Source organism: Physella acuta, unplaced genomic scaffold, assembly GCF_028476545.2.
Source record: "Physella acuta isolate Inbredline_101_S28 unplaced genomic scaffold, ASM2847654v3 ptg001091l, whole genome shotgun sequence".
Taxonomy (NCBI): Eukaryota; Metazoa; Mollusca; class Gastropoda; family Physidae; genus Physella; species Physella acuta.
In genome coordinates this window covers 40,096-67,130 of record NW_026732608.1, presented here as the reverse complement: position 1 = coordinate 67,130, position 27,035 = coordinate 40,096, and the positions used below count along the sequence as shown (strand labels likewise).

Below are 27,035 nucleotides of genomic sequence, written 5' to 3'. Positions count from 1 at the left end.
AGTTTACTCCAACTTTTGGGGCTACAGTAGATATAGTACGGGGTGTTAACTAAAACCTTTCTGTACTTTTCCATAATATAGAACTCCAACGTATTGCTATATTTCTTTCAGCCGGAAGCCGAATTCTCCCTTTTTTTGACTGAAGAGCTTTTCTACAAATATAATTTTATCAAAGATCCCCAACACATCTAGACTCTAAAACAAAGATGGTCAGATTCAGAAAACTGAAGGTTGGGTGTGGCGAAATGTGCCCTTGTGGCAAGGCCCCGGAAAATACGGAGCACGTACTCCAGGAATGTACTTTGTATAGCCAGGCACGAGTCAGACACTGGCCCCTGCCCATCCCACTCAGGGAAAAATTATATGGGGCGTGCATCGTGTAGAATTTTCTAGTTTCTGAAAATATAATTCAAGCTTTCTTTTAAATCAATAAATATTATTGGCCTAATTAAACTTGATAAACTGATAAACCAAGAATTTATCAAGAATTACAGAAGTGACAGTTGTTTTTCTCCTTTTAAATTTTATTTACAAGTTTTAAAGTACGTCTGGAAAATCATTTGCCCAGTTAAAAGGGAAAGTACAAATCCATGCACTAGTCTGATTATTATTATTATATGAGAGTGTGAAGTGTAGTAGACTATGACTAAGTAATGTATGTAAAATGGAGAGGGGGGGGGGGGGGGGGGGAAGGGAGTGTTGTCGTTTTTTTTTTGCTGGGTTATTTTCTTCTCTTACGCGCTACCTCGAGCATGCGCAGTAACCCCGAGTTTGCTGATCAGTTGACCGGCCAGGTACATCTTGCGAAGAGCTTGCGCAAGTGAGGCTTTGCGCAGAAACTTTGGGTGATTTTTTTTTTGTACAGCCAGTGTTTTGGTGTTTCTTTCGTTAGGATTAGATTGTAGAACTGTTTGTTAAAAATGTTTACATCTTACTAATGGTCAGTTTAGTTTCATTTGTAGAAAAGAGACTTTTAAAAATGTCGTTACGCTTTTGAAAATAAAATTCGTTTTAGAAACTTGATTTCTGAACCAAGAAAGTTTAAAAGTCTGGTTTGATTTTAGTTTTATATTTGTTTTATTCCACAATACAACATTGCTTGGTTAGCCTGATGTTAAATCTTTTTTTTTTCCCATTAAAATTTAAAACTTATTAAAATCTATTTTTAATATTAATTTTATTTAAATTTATTTTTGATAGTGTGGTGCTTAAGCTTCCACACTAGTGTAGAGAATGAACTTATTTTTGAAGTCTGTATAAGTGTGCACTTACAGTCACAGCAGTCTAATTTCACTATGAGTTGTCATGACACTTAGAGTGAGAGAGTGTTTAATGATAGCTCGCGGCTGATGACATAGAACAGTCATAATAAAAAACAGACTAAACAGCATTTTAAAAAATCGGACTTGCTTGAGTTAATCGTCATGGAGAGGCAGGCTCTTCGTTTGTATGGATTCCTTGTTTTCTTCGGGCTTTTTCAGGTGAGTCACTGTAGCATTAGTAGTGTTTTGACTTTGTTTTATGTCGTAATTAAAATCTTAACTAATTTCTCGCTGATCATATATATTTACACACACACACACACATATATATATATATATATATATATATATATATATATATATATATATATATATATATATATATATATATATATATATATATATATATATATATATATATATATATATATATATATATATATTGAGGCTAGAGTATGTATGTAGTCTGTGACATAAATTTTTACAAGAATGTATATGAGCTGCAGTGTGTAATCTAAAAAATGTCAGTGTGTGTGTATGCATGTGTGTATGCGTGTGTGTGTGTATCCCTGACTTTAACAGCATCCATTGAAATGAAAAGTTAACAAGAGTGTCCACATGTCGTTGTGTGATATAGTCAAGTACATGAAGCAAGTCAGAACAATCGCCTCAGTGTATCACAGCCCGGACCTCAAGTGGGTTCGCCACGCTAAGTGTGGATGAGCCACGCTAAGTGTGGATAAGCCACGCTAAGTGTGGATAAGCCACACGCGTGTGCTGGGGGGGGGGGCTGGTTAACGTGATGCTGGTCTCAAATTATATATATATATATATATATATATATATATATATATATATATATATATATATATATATATATATATATATATATATATATATATATCGATACCATCTTGATTTCTGTGTTAGAACGTTTCTGTTCTCATTTTAAAAACAAGTGTTCCTTTCTATGTTAAGTAAAGCTGTTGTTTTTTTTTTGTAAAGGGATTAGAACCCCTCTTCTTCCAAGAACCCATAATCCCTAAACAACTGTTATCTTAGCTAACAGATAAAGTACACTCTTGTCATTTGTCAATTTCAAATTTTGCAAAGTATTTCTATATTAAAGGGACATCATTATCAGCACATTTGAATGTTTTTGTTTCGCTCAGACATTAAACAAACGACAAACTTTACAGCATCGTGCCAAAACATTTTCGGCACGTGGGTAAATAAATAAGTCCTTTGTCCAAACAATTGACTTCTGCTTGCCTCTTGACCTTTCAACTCTTGTCGTGCTCCCATTTATAAATCTCCTCGGCCAGACTGATGTCCCCTTGTTAATTCAGATAGGGCCTTCTATAGTGATGGTGTCCCCTTTGTGGGTCAGATGTAGTGGCCATACACGAATAAAAAAGACATCCCCTTCTCTTATCCCACCATATGAAAACTGTAAGCTACATTGCAGGTATAAATAGTAATAGACTATTATCTTTTTTTTTTTTTTTTTTTGCAAAGATCAAGTGTTAAATTACTGGCGCAAATTAATTAGAGAAACTGGGCGATGCTATTCTGTAATGAGCCAATGTTTAGTAAACATGAGAACCAATTAGGCCTATGATTAATGATTCTAACATTTTTAAAATGTACACTTTAGCACATCATGTTGTGAATGGCTAGGGCGAGCTACAATTTAATGGGTTTATTTTTAGTTTGAACACAAAGATTATGTATTAATTTCAGAAGAAGCGGGTTCTAGAGATCTTTTTAACATCTTAAATCAGTATGTCATTAGGTAAATAATTATCAATCATTATTATTTGTATTTTCCCCCTTAAAATACGACAGCTAATATGTTTTCTAATGGTATGCAGCTTTTAAGAAAGATAGGCCGATTGGAATGTGCAGTAAAATCTAAAACATTCCTGGCTACTTTCGCTTTCTTTTAGTGCGCCCCCCCCCCCCCCCCGCCTTACTGGAATCATAAACAGTGCTGTGTGTTTAGCCTACAGCCACACACAGCACTAGAGCGCCTCGCTCCGTCACGTAGACGTGCAGTTTTAAACATGGCCGCCGTCTCCACCTCACGCGCATCTATGGAAATTCCCGATCCCGTCACCACTATTAGCATAGCATTCTTGTCTCTGCAAACAGCTGACTTTTCTTTGTTGATATGTTCGCTTGTGTTCGTAGACAAAAAGGCATAGCGCTCAAAGGAAAGCAATTGGCCTAGACGCAGAGTTTCTTCCAGGCATCTCTTCGGGGGGGGGGGGGGGGGGGACACGGACGACGACGACGACGCCCCCCCCCCCCCAAGAAAGTCTACCCCCCCCCCCCCCCCCGAAACTAGACGTCTGCTAAGGGTCTTCCATAGACGACGTCCTTTCCTATCGTCGCTTGGCGTCACAAAAGGCCAGACTACCCCAAAATGACGTCACACCTCAGTATACCCCACCCCTTAAATTTGCAACTTTTGATTTTTTTTAAAAACAGCGATTTTAAAATAATTACTTTTCTTGGTAAACATTCATTGAGTAGCCTTTATAGATCAATTATTGTTACAATCTGCAAATTTTTTTAAAATGTGAAAATAAAATTAAAAAAACTTTCAGACAACACTTTTTAAAATGCAAAAATGTGTCGTCACACTTTCGGAACCACTACGTCACACATGATCACAAAACTCTGTATTCCACCCCCCCCCCTCCTATGAGTGTGACGTCGTTTACGAATGAACCCTTACACAAATAAACTATAATTTATTTTTACCATGTAGCATTTAAATGCCACCGTTTTTATTAAATTTAAAAATTTAAATGTAGGCCTATAGAATTTTTTTATTGAAAAAAAAAAAAAAAAACTCCTCACGGTCATGCGCCATTGAACTACGGCAATAGCTGTTAGGACGGATATGTTACGAAAACTCTGAATCATAGAGAAACATATCAAAATTTAAAAAAAAAATCGATTGATTTTAAAAAGGAATTTTTTTCAGCGGCACTAGCTGAATACTTACAAGTCGGTGTATCCATAGAGGGAATGTAAATATTTTTTTTTGTAAGTTCGCCGCAACACCTTGCTTCAATGGGTTTACGAGGAGACCTTGACAGTATTAAAGTTGCGTTAAACTTGGGGGGGAGGGGGGGGGGGGGGGGGGGAGGGGGAAGGGGGGAGGGGAGGGAAGCGGTAATTTAAATGATCCTAGTTAATCGTTAAATGGGTTAATAGTAACTAAAAAACCTCAACAGAACTGGACTTTTACATATTTTTACCGTAACCCGATAGCCAAATGACTGATTATGGACTGAATGTACTGTGATGTCACCTTCCTAAATTTAGCCACGACACTTTACGCTCACACTATATATACAATTTAACGGCATCGACAGAAGTTTTTTCTCATAATAACGCTCCTCAATAACTTCCCCTAGCGTGAGTTAGGTACTCATCAGAGTTGGGCGGACGTTCTACTGACTTAAACCCGGATTTCGGGTTAGCAGTCTAGCTCTCTACCGCTAGGCCACTCCGTCCCATGTTTAAAACGTATAGTCCTATGTATAACATCGGATGATACAATATGTTAGGTAGAGTCGTCCCTCAAGTCAAACAGCTGAAGTAGGTGATCTTGTGGTTGGCGTTATGGTGTTATGGTGTTATGTCGTTATAGTGTTATGGCGTTATTGGTGTAATGGTGTTATGGCGTTATGACGTTATGGTGTTATGGTGTTATGTCGTTATGGTGTTATGGTGTTATGGTGTTACGGTGTTATGGCGTTATGGCGTTATGGTGGTATGGTGTTATGGCGTTATGGTGTTATGGTGTTATGGTGTTATGGTATTATAGTCGGGGCTATCTATGGAATACAAAGAAGGTGGTTAAACCTTGATCTAATTAATTGGTTTAACCTTGAGCGAATTAATTGGTTAAACATTGAGCTAATCAATTGGTTAAACCTAGATCTAATTAATTGGTTTAACCTTGAGCGAATTAATTGGTTAAACGTTGAGCTAATCAATTTATTAAACCGAGATCTAATTAATTGGTTAAACCTTGATCTAATTAATTGGTTAAACCATAATCTAATTAATTGACCAGGGCCAAAGTATTTGTTACGGTTAAACCTCGATCTACTTAAAATGTTTAGGAGAAAATATGTAAAAAGGTTAAACCTCGATCTATTTAAAATGCCTAGCTGAAAGAAGGGCGGAGAGAAATAGTATGAAGAAAATTCTTTATTTGGAGATTTGAAACGCAGACGTTTGAACTAATCAGTTATATAATCTTGGTTGAGAGTATAAAGTTATAAGTTCAGTTGATGTGGGTGAAAGTTAACCCAAGGGGAACTGTTATATCAAATATCTTTTAAAACCCGCTATACGATTTGCATGGGTGAATGATTTTTTGGCTGTGTACCATACAGACTGTTCGAGTTTTGAGTTATTTAACTTTGTTGACTGCGTTGCCATGTGTTACGGTCATATCCGGTTTTTAGTTGCATGGTAGACTATTTTAAAATGGCGTGCTCCATTACATTTACAACGCAGTCGTTTTTTTTTTTCAATCTATTAGCCGTACCCCCCCCCCCCTCAATGTTGTATAAGGTTATTTTTAGGTTTAGACTAGGATTAGGCTTAACTTTAAAGTTAGTTGTGTTTGCGAATAAAGTATCGATACTCTTTGATAGTGTATGCTTGGCTTACAAATACCGTTTTTCTAGTGCACCACTAGCCCCCCCCCCCCCCTCCTTGTGTATCGTTTTTTAACGTAGTGGTATGAGGGTTATTTCCCTCTCTTGCTCTTCGTGACAGTACATCTGGGCCTAAGCTTGTTTTAACACATAACCATCACCGACTCACATAACAAATCACTGACTCACATAACTGTCATGACTCACCTAACCATCACTGACTCACCTAACAATCACTGACTCACCTAACCATCACTGACTCACATAACCATCACTGACTCACCTAACCATCACTGACTCACCTAACCATCACTGACTCACCTAACCACTAACCATCACTGACTCACATAACCATCACTGACTCACCTAACCATCACTGACTCACATAACCATCACTGACTCACCTAACCATCACTGACTCACCTAACCATCACTGACTCACCTAACCACTAACCATCACTGACTCACATAACCATCACTGACTCACCTAACCATCACTGACTCACATAACCGTCACTGACTCACCTAACCATCAGTGACTCACCTAACCATCACTGACTCACATAACCATCACTGACTCACATAACCATCACTGACTCACACTCACATAACCATCACTGACTCACCTAACCACCACTGACTCACCTAACCATCAGTGACTCACCTAACCATCACTGACTCACCTAACCATCACTGACTCACATAACCATCACTGACTCACCTAACCATCACTGACTCACCTAACCATCACTGACTCACCTAACCATCACTGACTCACCTAACCATCACTGACTCACATAACCATCACTGACTCACATAATCATCACTGACTCACATAACCATCACTGACTCACATAACCATCACTGACTCACCTAACCATCACTGACTCACCTAACTATCACTGACTCACCTAACCATCACTGACTCACCTAACCATCACTGACTCACCTAACTACCACTGACTCACCTAACCATTAGTGACTCACCTAACCATCAGTGACTCACCTAACCATCACTGACTCACCTAACCATCACTGACTCACACTCACCTAACCATCACTGACTCACCTAACCACCACTGACTCATCTAACCATCACTGACTCACATAACCATCACTGACTCACCTAACCATCACTGACTCACACTCACATAACCATCACTGACTCACCTAACCACCACTGACTCATCTAACCATCACTGACTCATCTAACCATCACTGACTCACCTAACCATCACTGACTCACCTAACCATCACTGACTCACCTAACCATCACTGACTCACACTCACATAACCATCACTGACTCACATAACCATCACTGACTCACATAACCATCACTGACTCACATAACCATCACTGACTCACATAACCATCACTGACTCACATAACCATCACTGACTCACACTCACATAACCATCACTGACTCACCTAACCATTAGTGACTCACCTAACCATCAGTGACTCACCTAACCATCACTGACTCACCTAACCATCACTGACTCACACTCACATAACCATCACTGACTCACCTAACCACCACTGACTCATCTAACCATCACTGACTCACATAACCATCACTGACTCACCTAACCATCACTGACTCACCTAACCATCACTGACTCACCTAACCATCACTGACTCACACTCACATAACCATCACTGACTCACCTAACCATCACTGACTCACCTAACCATCACTGACTCACCTAACCATCACTGACTCACACTCACATAACCATCACTGACTCACCTAACCACCACTGACTCATCTAACCATCACTGACTCACATAACCATCACTGACTCACCTAACCATCACTGACTCACCTAACCATCACTGACTCACATAAACATCACTGACTCACACTCACATAACCATCACTGACTCACCTAACCATCACTGACTCACCTAACCATCACTGACTCACCTAACCACCACTGACTCACATAACCATCACTGACTCACATAACCATCACTGACTCACACTCACATAACCATCACTGACTCACCTAACCATCACTGACTCACATAACCATCACTGACTCACCTAACCACCACTGACTCACATAACCATCACTGACTCACCTAACCACCACTGACTCACATAACCATCACTGACTCACATAACCATCACTGACTCACACTCACATAACCATCACTGACTCATCTAACCATCACTGACTCACCTAACCATCACTGACTCACCTAACCATCACTGACTCACCTAACCATCACTGACTCATCTAACCATCACTGACTCACATAACCATCACTGACTCACCTAACCATCACTGACTCACCTAACCACCACTGACTCATCTAACCATCACTGACTCACCTAACCATCACTGACTCACCTAACCATCACTGACTCACCTAACCATCACTGACTCACCTAACCATCACTGACTCACCTAACCACCACTGACTCATCTAACCATCACTGACTCACCTAACCATCACTGACTCACCTAACCACCACTGACTCACATAACCATCACTGACTCACCTAACCATCACTGACTCACATAACAAATCACTTAATCTTAAAACCATCACTGACTCTAAACCTTAACCTAACCCACATTTATTCTGCATACTATTTAATGTGCGCAATCCTTTATATTCTCAAATACAAACATAGACTAATTTTGACCCATCCCCACACAAAGTCATCAATGTTCCAACAGAACACTACACCTTACTGTAGCAAACATTTCAAAGTCCATCACACCTTTGTCCCTCCCATCCCACTCTCCACAAGAAAAAAAAACAAAGCCACATAAATCGCCATATAATGTAGCGCTACTCAAAGAGTTGTTTTTTTCTTTTAATTTACATGAGTTAGTTCATTTTAGAAAATAAAACGGTATAAAATATTCATAAGCACCCCCCCCCCCCCCCGCTCTTGATAACGCATTTAGGCGAACATACTTTAAATATAAAATAAAAAAAATCAAAAGCAGTGTTATATGTAATTACAGTATACCATCCCTACCTAATATACACAATAACCACCCCAAATCCTTACGTGTTGGATCCCCCGATGTAAACACCATATAACAGTAATAACATACATACAAATTAACCCTGAACAAACGCGCATGAGCTGTCGGATTGAATTTATACAACTTTTTTTTTTACCCAAGGGGCATAATAACACTAACCTCTTCAAGGGGAACTAATTCAATGGGCATAGACTTTCTATATTTGTTGTTTTTTCAATAGGCATTCGGCTTTTTTTTTGCGTGTTGTGTATGAGAAAAAAATTAATATTAAAAAACTGAATGGGTTATTTAATTTATTTGGTACAAGGTCTTTCTACAGCTAATGTAAAATAAATTGTGGGCAGCTAGATTTGAAAGCACTGCAGCGAGGATTGATCTGTCGCCCTCAAGCTAAACAATACTTTGACAAGATATCGGTTAGGATGCTAGGGTTAGGGTTAGGGTTGCGGTTATAGTTTGAAAGTGATCAAATTATCTGACGCCGAACATAGACCATCTAAAGCCGGACTGTCTATTTGTAAAAACAAACATAGCATAATCGAATCTAGGAGTTATTTATAAATGACGTCACATCCGTTTTTAGGGGGGGTGGCATACTTTTGAGAGGTGTGGGGGGTGGAGGGGGAAAGGGAGGGGTGAGGTTAACAATGTGAATGTGTATGCTTGAAGCAGTGGTTCTTAACCTGGGTTCGATCTAACCCTAGTAGTTCGGTGGGTCAGTCTTGGGGGTTCGGCGGAGGTCAAGACACTCACTTGACTCATATAATCCGCGATCGGAGTGTGTCAGTGCGGACGATAGAACTACTAAGAAGGGTTCGGTGAATGCGCATAAGAAACTGGTGGGGTTCGGTACCCCAAAAATGTTAAGAACCGCGGTTCTAGAGGGACTATGCATATATTTTATAACATACAAATATAACATTTTTCCGCATACATACACAGTTTAAAGCTCTATAACATATCAACAGACGACCCCTATAAGTCATGTAACAAGGACGAGAGTATCTCGTCCCTACATAAACCACAACACAGTTTATTTCTGATCAGTTTTTGAATGGAACCAAATCATTTAAAAGATGATTTAAAATACATTATTTTATTCACTTGGTCATATCCCTTATTGAAACCTTGTATTGACGTCTAGTGATGTTTTTGTTTTTGATTCGTGTTTGCAGTTTTCTTTTGCTCAATATTTCCGAGTGTTCTCGGAATTTTTCTGTCACAAGTCTCTTTGAATAATTTTCTTTTATTTATTGTGTTCATGTTAGCGTTATAAAGTGAATGAAAATTTTCGGATACTTCGTGTATCGATGCATATGTTATGATCGTAATATATATATATATATATATATATATATATATATATATATATATATATATATATATATATATATATATATATATATATATATATATATATATATATATATATATAAGTAGGCCTATAATTTATATGTATAAATAGGCTAATATATATATATATATATATATATATATATATATATATATATATATATATATATATATATATTTATTTATTTATTTATTTATACATATATAAATGTATGTATACATACATTTCAGTTGTCCAGTAGCAGGGCTGTTATTGAGATACTTTTCATGAGGTACCAGGCGAGTTGTACGGAGGACGCTGGCACCAGCAAGTGTGACCCAAAGTTTACTTTCTGTTTGAAGAGAGACACGGATCCGTGAGTTCTTAATGCATGTAGTAAAACAATTTGACCGTTGTTGATGCATCTCTGACGTTTAAAAAACTGGCAGATCGTAATGTGTATAGAAAGATGACTGTTTGTTTTTAAAGTTTAAAGCAATACTTTCGGCATACACACACCAACACTATTTATATAATATTTAGTTGTTATCATGTACCAATTGTAAAATTTCCTACTATACGAGTTAAGATTATTAGAGAAGTTATGTTAAGTTGGATACGAACTCAATAATGTCAGCGAAACATAAGCCTTTGTTCAACATTTTATGTTGTAAGGTGTTATCAAGGGAAATAATCCTATTTTGTAAATCAAAGTAATCGGACTTGACATCTTGTCAAATAACTTCATAAGGGAGTGGCAATGACAAGAAGATTGTTTCTTAGGGAGCTTGCCTTATGTGAAGTGGAGTCTTACGTTTAAAAAAAAAACAACAACCATATAGCTTGTTAGATTAATAAGTCACACACGGGAAGCTGATACTGATTTTGATTTATCAAGAAAAACAGTTTCTGTTAGTCTCTTACCAACCCTTCAAATGAGCGAATTCGTTACTAGATAGAGAGAAAACAAAGAATTTCATTGAAGGCATTTTGAAAGACGATACGTGTGTGTGTTTGTATATATGTCTGTATGAATGTATTTAAGTATGTATATTAATATATAAATAAATGCTTATATATGTGTATATGTTTAGGTATATATATATATATATATATATATATATATATATATATATATATATATATATATATATATATATATATATATATAGCTCCTCACCATAACAAAATCCTGTCTATTTTTGTGTTATAACATAAACATGGTCTCATCTACTCCAATGGTTGGCCTTAAAGTTTGTTCAACCTGCAATTGTTTACTACAGAATGAGCATCAGTTCATGCTACTATGGATCAGCTGGCGAGAGCAGCCACTATCAAGACACGAACGACATCGACTTTAGTTATAGAAAGGATGTAGGCGGTATCCCCAATCCATGGATTATACCCCTTACTAAAGACCCGGTAGGTGTTATGGTTACTGTTGTTACTTAACTACATTTTTTATTATAGGTAAATAAACAGCATATATATATGCCTATATAATATATACATACAAACACAAAAGTCTGCATGCTCCTCTGTGTTTAATTGTTTGCTTTTGTTTCTTCTCAGGGACCAAAAATTCTATTTGTCATTCGCATCAGGGACGATGATATTTTTGGAGATGATCATCTGCAGACATGGGGAACAAATCTTACGGAGGTCGTCTACCCGTCTAAAGACATTGCTGTATTTAGCAACAGGAGTACAAGCAGCGGAGGCTACACGTACATTTTGATACTTTTTTTTCAAATTTGTGTTTTTTTTTTTACTAAATGGATTAGAAAATTTAATTTTTTAAAAACGTTATTTTTAACGTAAAAAATTGTTAAGTGGAGATTTAGGGTAATTCTTTTCTAAACCATTTGGTTTATTAAAGAATATTGTTTTAATATGTAATTAAAAGTAAATTTTGTTTAAGTTTTATACCTCTTGAGTGGGATATCAAGGAAATTTAATTTTTTTCTGTCAAATGTTTGATTGATATAGGAGTTTGTATCATTTTAAAAACTTGTTTAGTTATATTGTATGATTATTAATTCTTCTCATCAGAATATAGAGTGTGTATAATGATTATATTTTTATCACTCTGTCTTTGTACCATATTTTATTTAGAGTCAAGCGTTTTTTTTTTTTGGTTTTTTTTTGTATGAGTTGTAAAAAATATCCTGGATCTTATTGCAGGATGAAGTTTAGAATAAGAATTTATTGCGACGCCAACTACTTCTCATCCAATTGTTCCACTTACTGCAAAGTCCAGGACAGTGCTGCTGGCCACTTTTCCTGTGACCCAATTACTGGGACCAAAGTCTGCGCTAAAGGTGAGTAAATTGAGCATAGACGCTAAAATTGTTTTGTATGAAAAGACTAATTGTATTAAATTAAAAAATTTTTTTAGCTCCTTCATTATGTTAATATTACATTCTGAAATTGGTGATGCATTTATATATAAATCTCAACAAGTTAGTAAAAAAGATGTAGGAAGATTATTTTCTTACAAAACTATCTGATGTATTTTCTATGCCAGGTTGGACTGGGGTCAACTGTACAGAAGACATCAATGAGTGTAGCCAGCAAATCTGTGAAACTGGAACATGTGAAAATTTGGTGGGAGATTACATCTGTCACTGTCCTCCTCATTACATGGGTAATTGGTTTCATTACATGGGTAATTGGTTTCATTACATGGGTAATTGGTTTCATTACATGGGTAATTGGTTTCATTACATGGGTAATTGGTTTCATTACATGGGTAATTGGTTTCATTACATGGGTAATTGGTTTCATTACATGGGTAATTGGTTTCATTACAAAAGTATTTTTCGGTGGCTTTTTAAATCACTCATCATAAGCTAATAATATCTGGAGTTGTATAGTCAAGTGGACTTGAGTCTGTAGCAGATCCCTGAGTTCACTCAGTTCTGATGAGTTCCCACCTTTGGAAAGCTAAGGCAGCTGAGCATAGTGCTAACTCTTTATGCTGAAATAATTGAAACAAATGAATTCTTCATTCATCTGCCTTATATGTCTTTGGCACAAACGAGAAAAGATAATGAGATTAAAGTTCAGCACTAGAGTGCAGTTACTAAACAAAGGGCCGCAAAATTGGTTGATGTCTTGTCCCTGGGTCAACCCAACTGTAATAAGTAGCCTACCTGATTTAAGTAGAAGAAAGTAAATGCAGCTGTCATTTTGCTGACCACATATACATTTCATATGGTTAGGTCACATAATGTCAGTTGCCCTTCTCTGACCTACCTGAATAAATAAGGTACCTTAAATGTTAAGCAGTGTAGTTAAATTAAAGACATTTTCAAATATTACTGCTGCAGGTTTGTGTCTTTTAAATGGTGATAATGTATGTAAGTCTAACAAACATTACCAGTCAATGTGTTCTGTCTGAATTAAAAGAATTTTTTTTTCAGTGTTAGTTGAAAAAATGTTTTTACATTTAAACTTATTGCAAAAGTTAATGTATTCTACTTCTCACAAATAAACTAAAATCCAAAACAAATTCTTTTGATAACATAATTAAAAACCAACTGGTATCAGTAGAATTTAAAAAAAAACTACAATTTGTTGTCCAGCCAACTTTCAGATTTGAATTTTTTTTCTTATCTATTTTAATACACATTAGCTAACCCTCTGTTTGGCTGTTACTTTATTGAATGCTGGGGATTATCCACACATTCAAGTTGATAATTGTGAAGTATAAGCGTATTTATTACAACAGAATCATTTCTGAAAACTTACAAAAGATGTAATCATGTTTAATTGTTTATATAACAAAAGGGAATGTTTATTTTTCTGTAACAGGAAAAAATTGTTCTGTGGTGGAGAACCTATGTGCAAGCAATCCTTGTTTACATAATGGGACTTGTACGTTCAACAACGTAACATTCACAACCAACTGCACATGTCTTAAAGGCTATGATGGCAACAACTGCGAGTGGAAAAATGGTTCATGTCAGTCTAGTCCTTGTCTAAATGGGGCTACATGTGTCAGCAAGTAGGTGGATATTATGTTCTGAAATACTCTGAATCGACTTAATAGTATATTTTGCTAGCTAGAAACGCAATAAAAAAAAAGACAATTTTTTGGGCCTCCTTTATTTTTCCCTTTAAATTCCCTTAATTAAATAAATTTTATTCTAATCAGTTTTTAATTGTGTAGGCTAGGACAGTGGTAGATATAGATTGATCAAAACAGTGCTACAAGTCAGCATCAGTATGAGTATATTTAATGTTTATATTTGCTTTGTTAATTAACAGTTCAGATGACACATCCTATAGTTGCCAGTGTGTCTACCCTTACAGTGGAGGTCATTGTGAATTCATTAGCTCGACCACAAGTAGGTCCATTTCTATGAAATCTGATATGTTTTCTGATGTTTTAAAATTGTGTCTAAAGTTCTAAAAGAAAATCACACTTTAATTTTTGAATTATTTTTGGTGTTTGTGTTTGGATTTTGTATTTATCAAAATATACTAACACATTTTGAAAAATTTTCAAATTATTTTTAGATTCAGTATTTAAATAAATGTAGAATGTTATTGAAAATTTTAAAGCTAGATTATATATTAGAAAGAACTCTTTTATTATGACTTAATTATAGGATTTTTATTTTACTATTTACCTTCTACTTTATTGTATTATTTTTTTTATTCAATCTCTAGTATGGACAACTCCAAATCAGAGTTACCTTTCTACAACAGTGCCAACAACAAGCTCATGGACTACCACACCAACAACAGAGCAGCTTAGGCCTTCATCAAACTCCACTTCCAATGCAACAGTAGGCGGCAACATAATAGGCTCCGATGATTCTTCAAAAGTAAGTAATTAAGTTTTAAAATTAAGCATTTTAAAAATGATAATGTAGAGTTACAAATGTTATAGAATACAATTTAAAAAAAATTTATTTTAGGGAAAAAATGAAGACTTTAAACTATGGTACATAATTGTCATATGTGTTGGACTTGTAATCATCGTGGTCATTATCTTGGCTTGTATCATTTGGAGACATAGAGACAGGTTAGTTAATAAATATCTTTTAAATATTGTTTATTATTCTTTCCCACGGAAAGTTCCATGTTTTATAATTTTACAAAATAATTTCTTTGGTTTTTAGTAAAAAATAAACTATGCAACCACTTAGTTACTTGGCTAGCAGGCCATTAATGCTCAGTTACTTAGTTAAAAAACTTTTTGAAGAAATTAATTAAAATTTTATTTTAAATTTAGGAAGGAGAAAAAAGAGAAGTATGTAGAAATACAGAGTGAGAATGGTTCAACAAACAATTTGGCATTTGGAAACTCTTTGTATAACACAGTCAGCCTTAATCCCCAACCTAGAACACAAAGACAGGTAACAGGCACAATCTAAAAATAGTAGCATCTTACTCAGTTTGTATTGGAATTTCAGTTATATTTTCTTATTATCCTAGACTTGACAGGTATATTTTAAAACTTAAGTAAAAACAGTTTTATATAAAACAATATTTATGTATACATTTCTAGGAAAAAAAGCAACAACAAATAAACAAACAAACTGATATTGAGAACTAAATAAAACCTTGTAAAAATGGAGAACCATAATTTTTAAAATGAAAATATTTTAACAGATATATTTACTTGATGGTAGACTCTTCATATTTAGCTGCTTTTATTTATAATCCACATTTTAAAATCTAAATAAGTTTGAAAGCAAACTAATGATTTAATCCAACAGTTGTCACCATTACCAACAACACCTTCAGAAGACGACCAGTTTAACCCACCAAAACCTTTCTTTAACCCTGAAGGGGCAGTGGGCGGGGCTTATGCCGATATGGATGCTGATGGGTGAATACTAGTTTTATAAATTTTGTAATAAAAACTAGAGCTGCTGCATGTTATTTAATCTTTAAACCATTTTTCATGCTTTCTATTCTTATAAACTGTAAACTGTTTTATTAATAATTTTGTTCAAAACTAAAAATACAACAACAAAATCGATAGAATTTTTTATATTTTTTCTTAAACTTTTTAAAAACACCTTTCATTCATCCTGGTGACAAGCTACTATATTGAGTAATAAATTATATTGAAATATGTATGAAAAGCAAATTATCCAAAGAGCTATTTTCATCCAACTATTCTATGTGCAGTTTTAATATAATATTTAGAAGGATAAGAAATATATTAATCTGCTCATTTTTTAAAATAGTTATGTTAAACCAAGGGAAATCACCGATGTGAAATCCTCTGAATTGCTAGAGAGGGCAAAAGACAACCCATATCAAGATTTTAATACCCTCAACACCAAGCTAAGAAAACAGGCTTCTGGTAAATTTCTATTATAGCTTAGATTCTTATTTTTCAAGTTCTACTTTAAATTTTGTGCATTTGTTTTTATTTTTCTTACAAAACAAATTTTAAAATGTCTAACAGAGGAATCTCCTTATCAAGACCTTGATGAAGTAAAGATAACTCTAGATGGATTGGTTGGACAATCCTCCACTGATTCAGGTAGAGATATTTGTTCTTCTAGTGTGATCTTGTTACTTGATTTTTACTGGAATGCAACCACACTTTCACAATTCAAACTGTAAGATTGATTTTTTAAATTATTGTTTTGAGCAGGCTTGTCTTCAACTAAACTTACACAGTTTTAGTTGAAATAGTTATTAAAATGTAATTAGGCTGTAATAATAATAAAGTTATATAATATATTGTTCTGCTACTTGAATTTATTAAAAAACAAACTAACAAAATATTTAAATTATATTCAAGTTTAATTAGCAACTGTTTCCTTTGATTATTTTATTGTTAAATACCTGAGTAACAGTATTATTTTTAACGTAGTATTTCTCAATGAACCTGATGGTGAGGGAATGAACCCCTACTCAGATGTTCCCAACAACCTGCCAAGGCTTGTTATCCCCCCCTTCACTATTCCTGATTTTGTTCAACCAGTTGATGACGATGTAGACAACATCCCTTACATGAATGCACCAGGTGATTTATATATTTTAATTATTTAATTTTTTAATGCTATGTTAATTAGACTTCACTATTCAGCTTATTAAAATGAGAATAGCTATTTAAAAAATAAGAATGTTACTACACTTAAATTACTAATTTGTAAGTAAAAGTATGTTTTTCTAACTTTCAGAAGAGAGATCCTTTTAAAAAATGTTTTAACTTATATTTTCAATGACCATTATTGATTTTCTATGGTAAGATCCACCAACGTTTGCACCACAAGATGTGGACAGCATTGGTCCATTTGAACCAGTGCCAGAACCAGTGGAAACAGAAAACTCACCACAATTCAGATTGCCTGAAAGACCCTATGCTGAAATTCCAGTACGATTTCACAACACCAACGACCCCTTTGCAGCCCCCCTGATAAATAATGAGGATGAACTGCAAGACATTGGTAATGTGTTCAAATTTTGTTCAAATTTTTATTTTAAATGAATATGAGTAAAAAAAAACTAAAAATTATTTTTAAAAAAACAGCAGCTAATTAAAAGGTTTATTATTTGTGCATTCCAAAAAATATATATGCAACTTATAATATGGTTGATGTGAAAGCAATAAAAATTAGCTTGTTAAATTATCAAAATCTATTTGTTGTAACACATGTTAGCTTAATCAGTCTGTTTTATTTGTCTTTAGGAGAAAAAGCTGATTCATTATTTTTTTAAAGTGAAGTTTTATCTAAATGTTTTTTTTAACTTTTAAAATTTGATAATTCAGGATTGCCAGTTTTAGGAGGGACGGAATGTGGCTATGACACACCTAAGATATTAGCTGGCAGGCAATGTAAATATAAATAAAACTTACATTTTTCATTTCAAATAAAAATAACAGTAACCTCTCAAGTTTTGTAAAAGTGGTAATATGATAACATGTTAAAACTAGCTGAACATTTTAAGAAATCAATGGTCTAATATTAAATTTGTAACTACTAAAACACTAATCATTTATCATCTGTAATGTTTCATTAAATTTGTAACTACTAAAACACTAATCATTTATCATCTGTAATGTTTAATTAAATTTGTAACTACTAAAACACTAATCATTTACCATCTGTAATGTTTCATTAAATTTGTAACTACTAAAACACTAATCATTTACCATCTGTAATGTTTCATTAAATTTGTAACTACTAAAACACTAACCATTTATCATCTGTAATGTTTCATTAAATTTGTAACTACTAAAACACTAATCATTTATCATCTTTAATGTTTCTGGCCTACAGTTTCACTTGCTGGTGATGAAGCTGGATACAAACAACCTTTTACCAGAAGTTCCCTCCCTTCTGACAGCAGTGAGTACGACTCTCCAAGGTCCTTAAAAGCCAAGCCCCCCTCAGTCCTACCCAAACCCAAAGGGAGCAAACCATGCTACAATCCATCAGAGAGCTTTGAAAATGCAGCATTTGACCGTAACGCCTCAGAAGACAACTTGCTTCCATTCCAGCTGGATTCTCTGCCTGAACAAGGACAAAATTTCCATGGAGTTATTCCAGAAAGTTCTGATGTTGATGAGGAAAGTGAAGGAGGTGTGACTAAACCACCTCCTATGGGTTTCTATGTAGAGAATTATGCTTTTTCTCGAGATTGAGTTGATCACTATTTTCCAGACAAAAATTAATTAAATAATGTTAACAACAAGATCTGTAATACGTTAAACATTGTGATTGTTGAAATAAAAAAATCTGTGCCAGAAAGAAAATATTTTGTCTTTATCTGGAATTTTCTTTATGCTGCTTAGTTTACTGAAATTTTTTAAATTCAACTATTAGGGCATTTTACAAGGATTAAAAAAAAAGAACAACTTAAAAAAATTAAAATAAGTTATTCTTTTTTTAATGTAGGCTTATTTTGACTTTTGACATCTATTCACTATAATATCTCATCTTGATAATGTATCTTTTTTACAAATATAGTAATTTTTAAGCTGGTTTTCGATAAACCGTTACCCATTAAAAAGAAAAATTGTTTTAAAGAGATAAATGTGTACACTTATTTTGTAAAATTTTATAACTTTGCAGTAATTTTATTTACATAACAGCTGCTTTAATTGTAAATATTTGTATGACTTATTTTTTAAAAATACTTGTTCAAAAGTTAAAAGATCTCATACTTAGTATTGTGTACAAATATTTTTTATACTAACTTGGATCAACATTTATTTTTTTACAAAACAAATTTATATTATCAATTAACTAATTGCACATTGATATTTAAAAAAAAAACTTTTTGTCATTTTGTAAATAATATAAACTGAATTTTTTTGCACTAATTCTATATGTTCTTTGCTTTCTTTTCAGCTAGTTTCTGACTATGGTCAGTATTTGAGTTGTTTTTTCGTCATATTAAAATTATTCATACAACATTACATAGATTGCCAATTACTTCTTATGTTATGGACAAAGATTTCAATTTTTTTTGCTATTGTTAGCAAACCCTTTTCCAGGATATTTAAAAAAGCATGTAAAACAATATCTTCTTAAAACTATGACTAAAATACTCCAGGACCCCTCTTATTTTTTTACATCACATATTAATTGTATCTAAACAGTGGAGAGGTGATTCTTTATAATAGCTATAAATTTCATCAAACAAATAACACACATCTTAACAGATATAATTAAATTATTTTATTTATCAGAAAACAGTATTGTTATAGACTCTATTAGCTATCTCAGAAGGTATTAATATTATAAAATTATGATGATTTGACTCCCCCCCCCCCCCACCTCTATTATATGTATTCATATTGTTCATATGTATAAAATTATATTTTTAGTTGAATTAAGTTGAATCTAAAATTACTTCATAGGCAATTACATTTTTCACTATGTATTTCATAAACAAGAAAGTTGTGTTAAATAAACAATCTCATTCCTCTACCCTTTTTTACACTGGTAGAACTTACATTCCATTTCAAGAGTTATGTACCCTAACTGCTGAAAATAAAATGTTTGTCCTACACTAAATTTAAAATAAGGATTTATAAATATCAAATACTTTTAAAATTTTATGCTTATTTTAAGTTTGGTATAATTTAAAAAAAAACAACCAATTAATACATTTCCTTAAGCCAGTTTACAAGCCTATTTATACATAAAAAAAAAAATTCAGTTTGAAAGTTTAAAGGGAGTATAAGGTCAACAATGAGAATTAAGAACCTACTGTAAATATCAATCTGTTGAATTTTGATTGTTTTTATGTGGTATTTTTACAAAACAGTATTTTAAAATCACGTTTTCAATTGTTCATTGAAGTTGTACATATTTCAAATGGATGTTCAGCTATTTATGAAATCTCTCTCTCTGTTGCGTGTTATAATTTACTTATGGAAACTGTCACATTATTTTTAAGCCATTGTGAACAATATGTATTGCTACGTACCCTATGAAACTACAATGAGATACTTGCTTGATATCATTGATAAGCAAGGGACTTGCATTAGTACAGAGGTGCTAGTGGATACTCACCTAGGCCTCCAGGATGTTAATTATATCACTCGTGTTATATATAAACATCATGTAGTTTTTTAAGTCAGTATGTAAAAATGCCATGTTTTGAAGTTTTAATAAATTATAATAAAACAAAGTTTTTTATTCATGGCATGTTCTTCTTCTTCTTCTTCGTTCTTAATTGAGAATATGGTGGAGGATTCAGACAACAAGTCCAACTTCGTGAACAAACCGGACTGTGGTCTCCAGTTTGTCAGGTGTCCCATATAATTTTTCCCTGAGTGGAGTGGGAAGGGGGCCAGCGTCTGACTCGTGCCTGGCTATACAAAGTACATTCCTGAAGTACGTGCTCCGTATTTTCCGGGGCCTTGCCACAAGGGCACATTTCGCCACACCCAACCTTCAGTTTTTTGTGCATGTGTTGATTTAGTCTGTTGTGGCCTGTTCTAAGTCGAAAGATTATGTATTGTTGTTTTCGTGTCACATTATAATAGCCATCATCTTTATTGTAGTGAGGGTGTGTGTCAGACCACATTTGCGTCTGTTTGTTTTTTATTATTCTTTTTATTTCTTTTGGGTGTAGCGAAATTTCCGGTTGTGGTTTCTTTCCCCCAATTTTTGCCAGCTGGTCTGCAATCTCGTTACCCTGGATCTGGCAGTGGCCCGGGATCCACTGCAGCACAATTCTGCTGCAGGTATTTATTAGCCTCTCTAGTGCTGTCATAAGTGTTTGAGTATAGGACTCTGGATTTTTTAGGGATTGCAGGACAGATTTGGCATCTGTAAGAAATACAATCTGACTATTCGGTGATTCAGGGTGTTCTGACAGGAGGTTTGCTGCATGCTCTATAGCTTTTTTTTCTGCCCTAAAATTGTCGGATAGGCTGCCTGTGGCTATTGCCTTTTCCAGGCTTTCTCCGCTTGGCCATTCAATAAGGACGCCAGCCCCGCCATTTTTTGTGGCATCTTCAGCTGAGCCATCTGTGAAAACTCTAATCCAGGTATTGCTGGGGTACTGATCCTTAATGTGTTTATTTGTTATTTTCTTTAGTTCTTCTTGATCATAGTCAGATTTTTTTTCTATGGTGTCTATTGAGTCAATAATGGTTAAATGACAGTGGGAGATCCAAGGCGGGGAGAGGTTTTGAGTTTTTATTGCTTCAGGAATATTTTCGATTTCATATTTCTTTTTTAGATTCTTTGCTTCTTTGATGAAACTTGTTCTTTGTAGTCTGGTTGATGGACTGGGTTTCTGTTTTAGGTTATGGTTTTCCAGTACCTCTAGCTTTGTGTATTGAGTGAGGATTTTTGATTCTCTTCTTTCTTCTATTGAGCTAATGGCATGTTAAAATAGCTGTTTCCAAATAGTCACTCAGATACTAAAAGAATCTATAAAAAAATCAGCTCCCCACTAAGAAAATTTGAGAAAGGTTTAAAGAAAATGCAATTTACTTCAGTAACCAAATTTTTTTGTTACAAAAGCTTGGTTGAGTAAGGAAGACACTGACACTTAGACAACCATTTAACTGCAGGCAGTGAAGATGAATGAAGAAGATTAGGTGACAAACTGAAACAATTAGTGCAATGCTGCATATGCCACTTTCAAAACAAGTACTCAAGTAAACAATTAAAAATGAAAAAATCCATTTAAAAAGACAACATTTATTTTTTTCAAAAATTCATAGAATCGTAACATTTTTTTATGTATAAGAAATAATGAAAAACAAATATTCATATGGAATAAGTTCAATGTACATTGATGAATTCAAACCAGGAATGCAATAATACCTAAAACATGTAAAAATTTTGTCAACTCATCCACTAAATCTGAACCAAAGTGATATCTAATTTAAAAACAAAAGAGCCAGCCAAATAATTCTAATCAAAAGAACGAAGTCTAATTATGGTGAGTATGGAAGATTTAGTGTCAGGTTATTGAAGGTTTGATATTTACACTTCATCAATTGTGACGACACATTCAGATCCATGTTAAAATCTATGTACAAGTAAAAAATAATACACACTTTCTCAGCTATGAATACTTGAAGCCTAGGACAAATCCATAATTTCAACAAAAACCTATTACTCATTTACTTCAGCAAGTTTCAATATGTGAATTCCAAAAATTTGAATAACTAAATGTGAGCAGCTCATATACTCCGGCATAGTAGGCGGGTTTTAAAAAATGAATCTTCAAGCCTTGTTCCCACAATACATAGTACATTGGAAAATGTCCCGGTTGCTTGCTTAGATCCCACAGTCAAGTTTTAAAATAAAACCACATGCATCATTTTCCCCCTAGTATTCCTCTTATCACATTCATATCCTGTGGTAGTGCATTGTGGGGATTATTTCATGTACTTGTCCTCCTGTTCTGCTAAGATCTTGGCGGAAGACTTGGCGTCGTGGAAAAGTGCTGCCACCTCATCTACCTCTTCCTTAGTTACTGAGTCTTTACCATTGATGCGTGACATGACATTAGCTGGGGTCAACATCTGGACTGCATACCTGTACAGAAATAATAAAAAAAAAACCACCACATGATTTACAATGTTTTAGAATAATGTGTTAAAATTTCATTTGATTAATTTTTAACATTTTTATTTCCCTTAAACCTTAACTCAGTAAAAAAAAAATGAACATTAAAACATACCTGAGAGTAGACTTCACACCGGTGGCTGCTAACTTTCTCAAAGCTTCATCATCAGCCTGAATGCCTTCTATCTGAGCTCGGATTTTCAGGATCTAAATGAGAAAACAAATTTGATGTGGTAACAAGATTTTAAACATTACTCAAGTAGTAACGCAGTGTCATAAGCTAAACATCAGTACCTGCATCATCTCTTCTTGTGAGTATGGGAGAGTTCTAACAATCATAATCCTGTCCAATAAATCAAGTGGCATCCCATGGGGTGCAATTATATCATCTGTACCCCTGGTAAAGAGCACAATTGAGATATGTTAGTTTTACTTGAATATGATAATATAAAGTTCTAAATCCCACATGCAATACTATAATTTGTTTAAAAAAAAAATCAAAAGCACAAAACAAAAATGCTTCTTCACACAAGAGTTTCAAATAAAATACGTTAACAAAATTAAAAAAAAAAAACAACAACACAATCACCAATGTGCATTCTTACTTTATAATACATTTCCCTCGATTTGTAGCGAAGATGACAATAGGTGCTATGGTTGATTCAAGAGCTCGATGAAGGTATGTAAAACATTCAATATCCAACATGTGAACTTCATCAATAAACAAAACACCAGGGACCAATTCAGCTATGCCTTGATCAATGTATTTGTTCACCACTTTGTTGATTTCCTTGCGCAGTTTATCTACAATAGAACAAACCTTTTAGTTAGCCAAACACTTTATATCACTACTTCATTAAAAACAGACATGTTGTTAAAATAATTACCTGTAATTTCTGTTTTCTTGGGCTTCATCAGCTGTCCCATCATTGACATAATGTCTTGACCACCCTAGAGTAAATGAGTTGCAATACAAATTTATTAACAAAGAAAAAACAACAACAAAAAAACAACCCCTTCTTAAGTTTAATAATTAAAAAAAAACAAAAAACAACCATCTACTTTAAAAACCAGTTGACTCACCTGTGGCCTGGCATTAGCAACATCAAGGTCATGAAGTGTAACATCTTGAATAACTTCTTTTTTCTTATGAACATCTCCTTTAGGTAGGGGAACATACTCTTCTGCCTCCAAGTCATATTCAGTAGCATAGTTATCTGATCTTCCTTGACGCTATGAAGAAAGACAACATAAGATGCTGAAAATCAATGTTTAACTAACATTTCAACAAGTCACACTATTGGGTGTGTTTTTATGTGTAAAAATTATGCTAACATCAATGCTTAACACAGAAATCATCAGTTGTCTACAGATGAAGCTAGGCCTCAAGGAAGTAACATAAAGATAAATGTATACGTAATAACATAGCCAACCTTAACAGCCCCACTGTTGGCCTCTATGTAAATGACATCCCCAACTTCCACTTTCTCCTTCTGTAAACTTTCATAAATGGATGGGTCAAGCTTCAGTTGTTTTGTGCCTTTAGCTGTCTTCAAACCAATCACAACATGGCTCACTGTCTTGCCATAGCCTGTACTCAAGCAAACACAGCACAACAGTTAGCACAGTATACAAAATTACAAGGCTTTGGCCTTTAAAAATGCATGACCTAGAGAACTTTGTTATTTTAAGCTGACAATAGAATAGAAAAAAAGTTGTTAAAAGCTGTTTGTGTCTTAAAATTTAAGAAACTGAATCCCTAATCATTGAAGTTTTAAAACCAAAATGCGAACAAGATAAATTAGCCAGTGGAAAAAGCCAGGTTTATTTTGTAATGGCAAACTAAATAAAATAATTAAAAAAAAAAAAAACCCTGAAAAATATTTTCTTCACCTCCCATAGGATTCTCTGTCTCTGCAGGTGTCAACTCTGTTACTTCCCCTTCGTAAACTTCTTTGGTTTCCTTGATTCTCAGGCCAATGGCTCGTCTGAAGTTCTCCATAAGAACCTCTGTTTTCTTAATCTCTGATGAGTAGACTTCACTTCCTACCATGGGACAAAAGGGGACTTTTGAACCAAGCTCTTGTGCTATAGCAAGGGCAATGGCTGTCTGTTAAAGAAATGTGTTTATATAAAAGCTATTTAATAGCCAATATAAATATTGCTGAAGTAAAGATATATAAAAAAAATATTCTCTCTTTAAATAAAACAGAAATAGACTTCATATTGCCTTGTCAAACAGAAAAGTTTTAAACTGCTAGCAAAATTAAGATTTTAATAACATAAAAAAATATAATAAACAGCATACTTGAAAAGCAAGTTTGCAGTTTTATAAAAATAACCAACATGCAGGCAATTTCACTGATTGTTATAAGGACTAGAAAAGAATACTTCATGATTGTATTAATGATCACAAAATAAGCTTTTTATGAAAAATGCAAATTAAAATAAACAAAAGTTTACTTTTCCAGTTCCTGGTGGACCAGCAAGTAGAACTGCACGACCAGCCATTTTCTTGGATCTAATTAGTTCCACCACAACACCGGCAGCCTAGACAAGAATTAGAAATTATTTAAAATTAAATCATGAAGATTTGCAAAAATATCTGATACTTTGTAGTTTTTATACAAAATATGGTTAATATGGTAAGTTTGGATGTACATGAGTATTTACATTAGATGGCCAAATTAAACAAGGCAGTTTTTAAGGGGCAGAGGTAATTCAATCTGTGACATTTATTATTCACATGATCTTTAACATTGACATGTAGGCCAATTATAAATGATTGAAACCTTCAATTTATATTAGCAATAGTCTTTTAGGAGTATTGGTATTACTGGTGTCCAACAATAGACTCAGAAAATAGCATAGGGATGCAACCACACATCTCCATTGTATTTGATTTTTGGCGATTCCTCAATATTGTGTCCATGACATTCCAGCTTCTTCAATTTCATTGACAATCGATGTTTGTTTTGGCCTACCTACTACTCTTTTTTCAATATAGATCTAGTGCCTGTTGCTAGATGGTTTACACAAGGCACAAGGTGTGTCCAATCCATCCCCATTTGCACTTAGGGCAATAGGGTCCTGTCCAGTTTTTCTTCAGTTAGGCCCTATTGGTTATTTTTTCAGGCAACCTGATCTTCAATATAAGGCACAGGCATACATAATAATCACATGGAATAATAATTGAACACCCCTTTTTAAAGAAGATTCTAATGATCAGGTCTGACCATTTCATTGCCATTCATTAATAAATAATTGCCTCATCTTTATTATGGCATTGTAGGACACTGGTGTAACAGTCAACACTCTTTGGTTTTTGAAATGCGCCAGCACATTTTCCTATGTTAGCTGTATGTTATAGGCCTAATTGAAATTTCCATTGCTAACAATATTCTAGAACAATCTGATTGATTTGGCGTCCATCGTTACCGGTACAAATGTGGATTTTTGGTAAGCACAGACTAAGATTTGTCTTTACCTCTCTAGCAAGCTCTTGGCCGACAAGACCAGCAGAAGACTGAACAGCATATCCATTTTCGTCGAGACCTAAACCTTTAATATGACTATGGGTGGCTATCCTTTGAGCTTTAGAAGTGCTTTTAACTTCTTCTATCTTCATTTTTGGGTAGTGTGTAAGAATGCAACACGCGCACAAGCGGCAACAAGAAAAGATGGCTACAAATAAAATTGTGTGTCGTAAAAAATGAAAATA

At 34.3% G+C, this 27,035-nt stretch overlaps 2 protein-coding genes across 2 annotated transcripts; one reads left to right on the top strand and one right to left on the bottom strand.

The window, feature by feature from the left end:
• Nucleotides 1-795: 795 nt before the first annotated feature.
• On the top strand, nt 796-19,069 carry LOC131955651 (uncharacterized). The gene is made up of 19 exons (XM_059319843.1): nt 796-845; nt 1,262-1,481; nt 10,544-10,668; nt 11,576-11,714; nt 11,865-12,019; nt 12,477-12,613; nt 12,820-12,939; nt 14,109-14,301; nt 14,565-14,644; nt 14,970-15,127; nt 15,221-15,327; nt 15,538-15,661; nt 16,025-16,137; nt 16,502-16,620; nt 16,726-16,803; nt 17,140-17,292; nt 17,519-17,716; nt 18,040-18,105; nt 18,551-19,069. The coding sequence occupies exons 2-19, from the start codon at nt 1,425-1,427 to the stop codon at nt 18,913-18,915; spliced, it is 2,487 nt and encodes an 828-aa protein (XP_059175826.1). The 5' UTR covers nt 796-845; nt 1,262-1,424; the 3' UTR covers nt 18,916-19,069.
• Nucleotides 19,070-22,437: 3,368 nt separating this feature from the next.
• On the bottom strand, nt 22,438-26,994 carry LOC131955665 (ruvB-like 1). Its single transcript, XM_059319866.1, has 10 exons — nt 26,802-26,994; nt 25,778-25,864; nt 25,208-25,424; nt 24,748-24,905; nt 24,398-24,547; nt 24,202-24,265; nt 23,920-24,118; nt 23,609-23,711; nt 23,430-23,521; nt 22,438-23,284 (listed from the first exon to the last, which is right to left on the bottom strand). The coding sequence occupies exons 1-10, from the start codon at nt 26,940-26,942 to the stop codon at nt 23,125-23,127; spliced, it is 1,371 nt and encodes a 456-aa protein (XP_059175849.1). The 5' UTR covers nt 26,943-26,994; the 3' UTR covers nt 22,438-23,124.
• Nucleotides 26,995-27,035: the final 41 nt, after the last annotated feature.

Excerpts from the sequence above, each read along its gene's own strand:
- LOC131955651 (XM_059319843.1), top strand. The coding sequence starts at position 1,425 with ATGGAGAGGCAGGCTCTTCGTTTGTATGGATTCCTTGTTTTCTTCGGG. Across the intron at positions 15,128-15,220 it reads GCTCCGATGATTCTTCAAAA|GGAAAAAATGAAGACTTTAA; the intron begins GTAAGTAATTAA and ends AATTTATTTTAG. Across the intron at positions 17,293-17,518 it reads CCCTTACATGAATGCACCAG|ATCCACCAACGTTTGCACCA; the intron begins GTGATTTATATA and ends TTCTATGGTAAG.
- LOC131955665 (XM_059319866.1), bottom strand. The coding sequence starts at position 26,942 with ATGAAGATAGAAGAAGTTAAAAGCACTTCTAAAGCTCAAAGGATAGCC. Across the intron at positions 24,906-25,207 it reads GACAGAGAATCCTATGGGAG|GCTATGGCAAGACAGTGAGC; the intron begins GTGAAGAAAATA and ends GCTTGAGTACAG. Across the intron at positions 24,548-24,747 it reads CCAACAGTGGGGCTGTTAAG|CGTCAAGGAAGATCAGATAA; the intron begins GTTGGCTATGTT and ends CTTTCTTCATAG.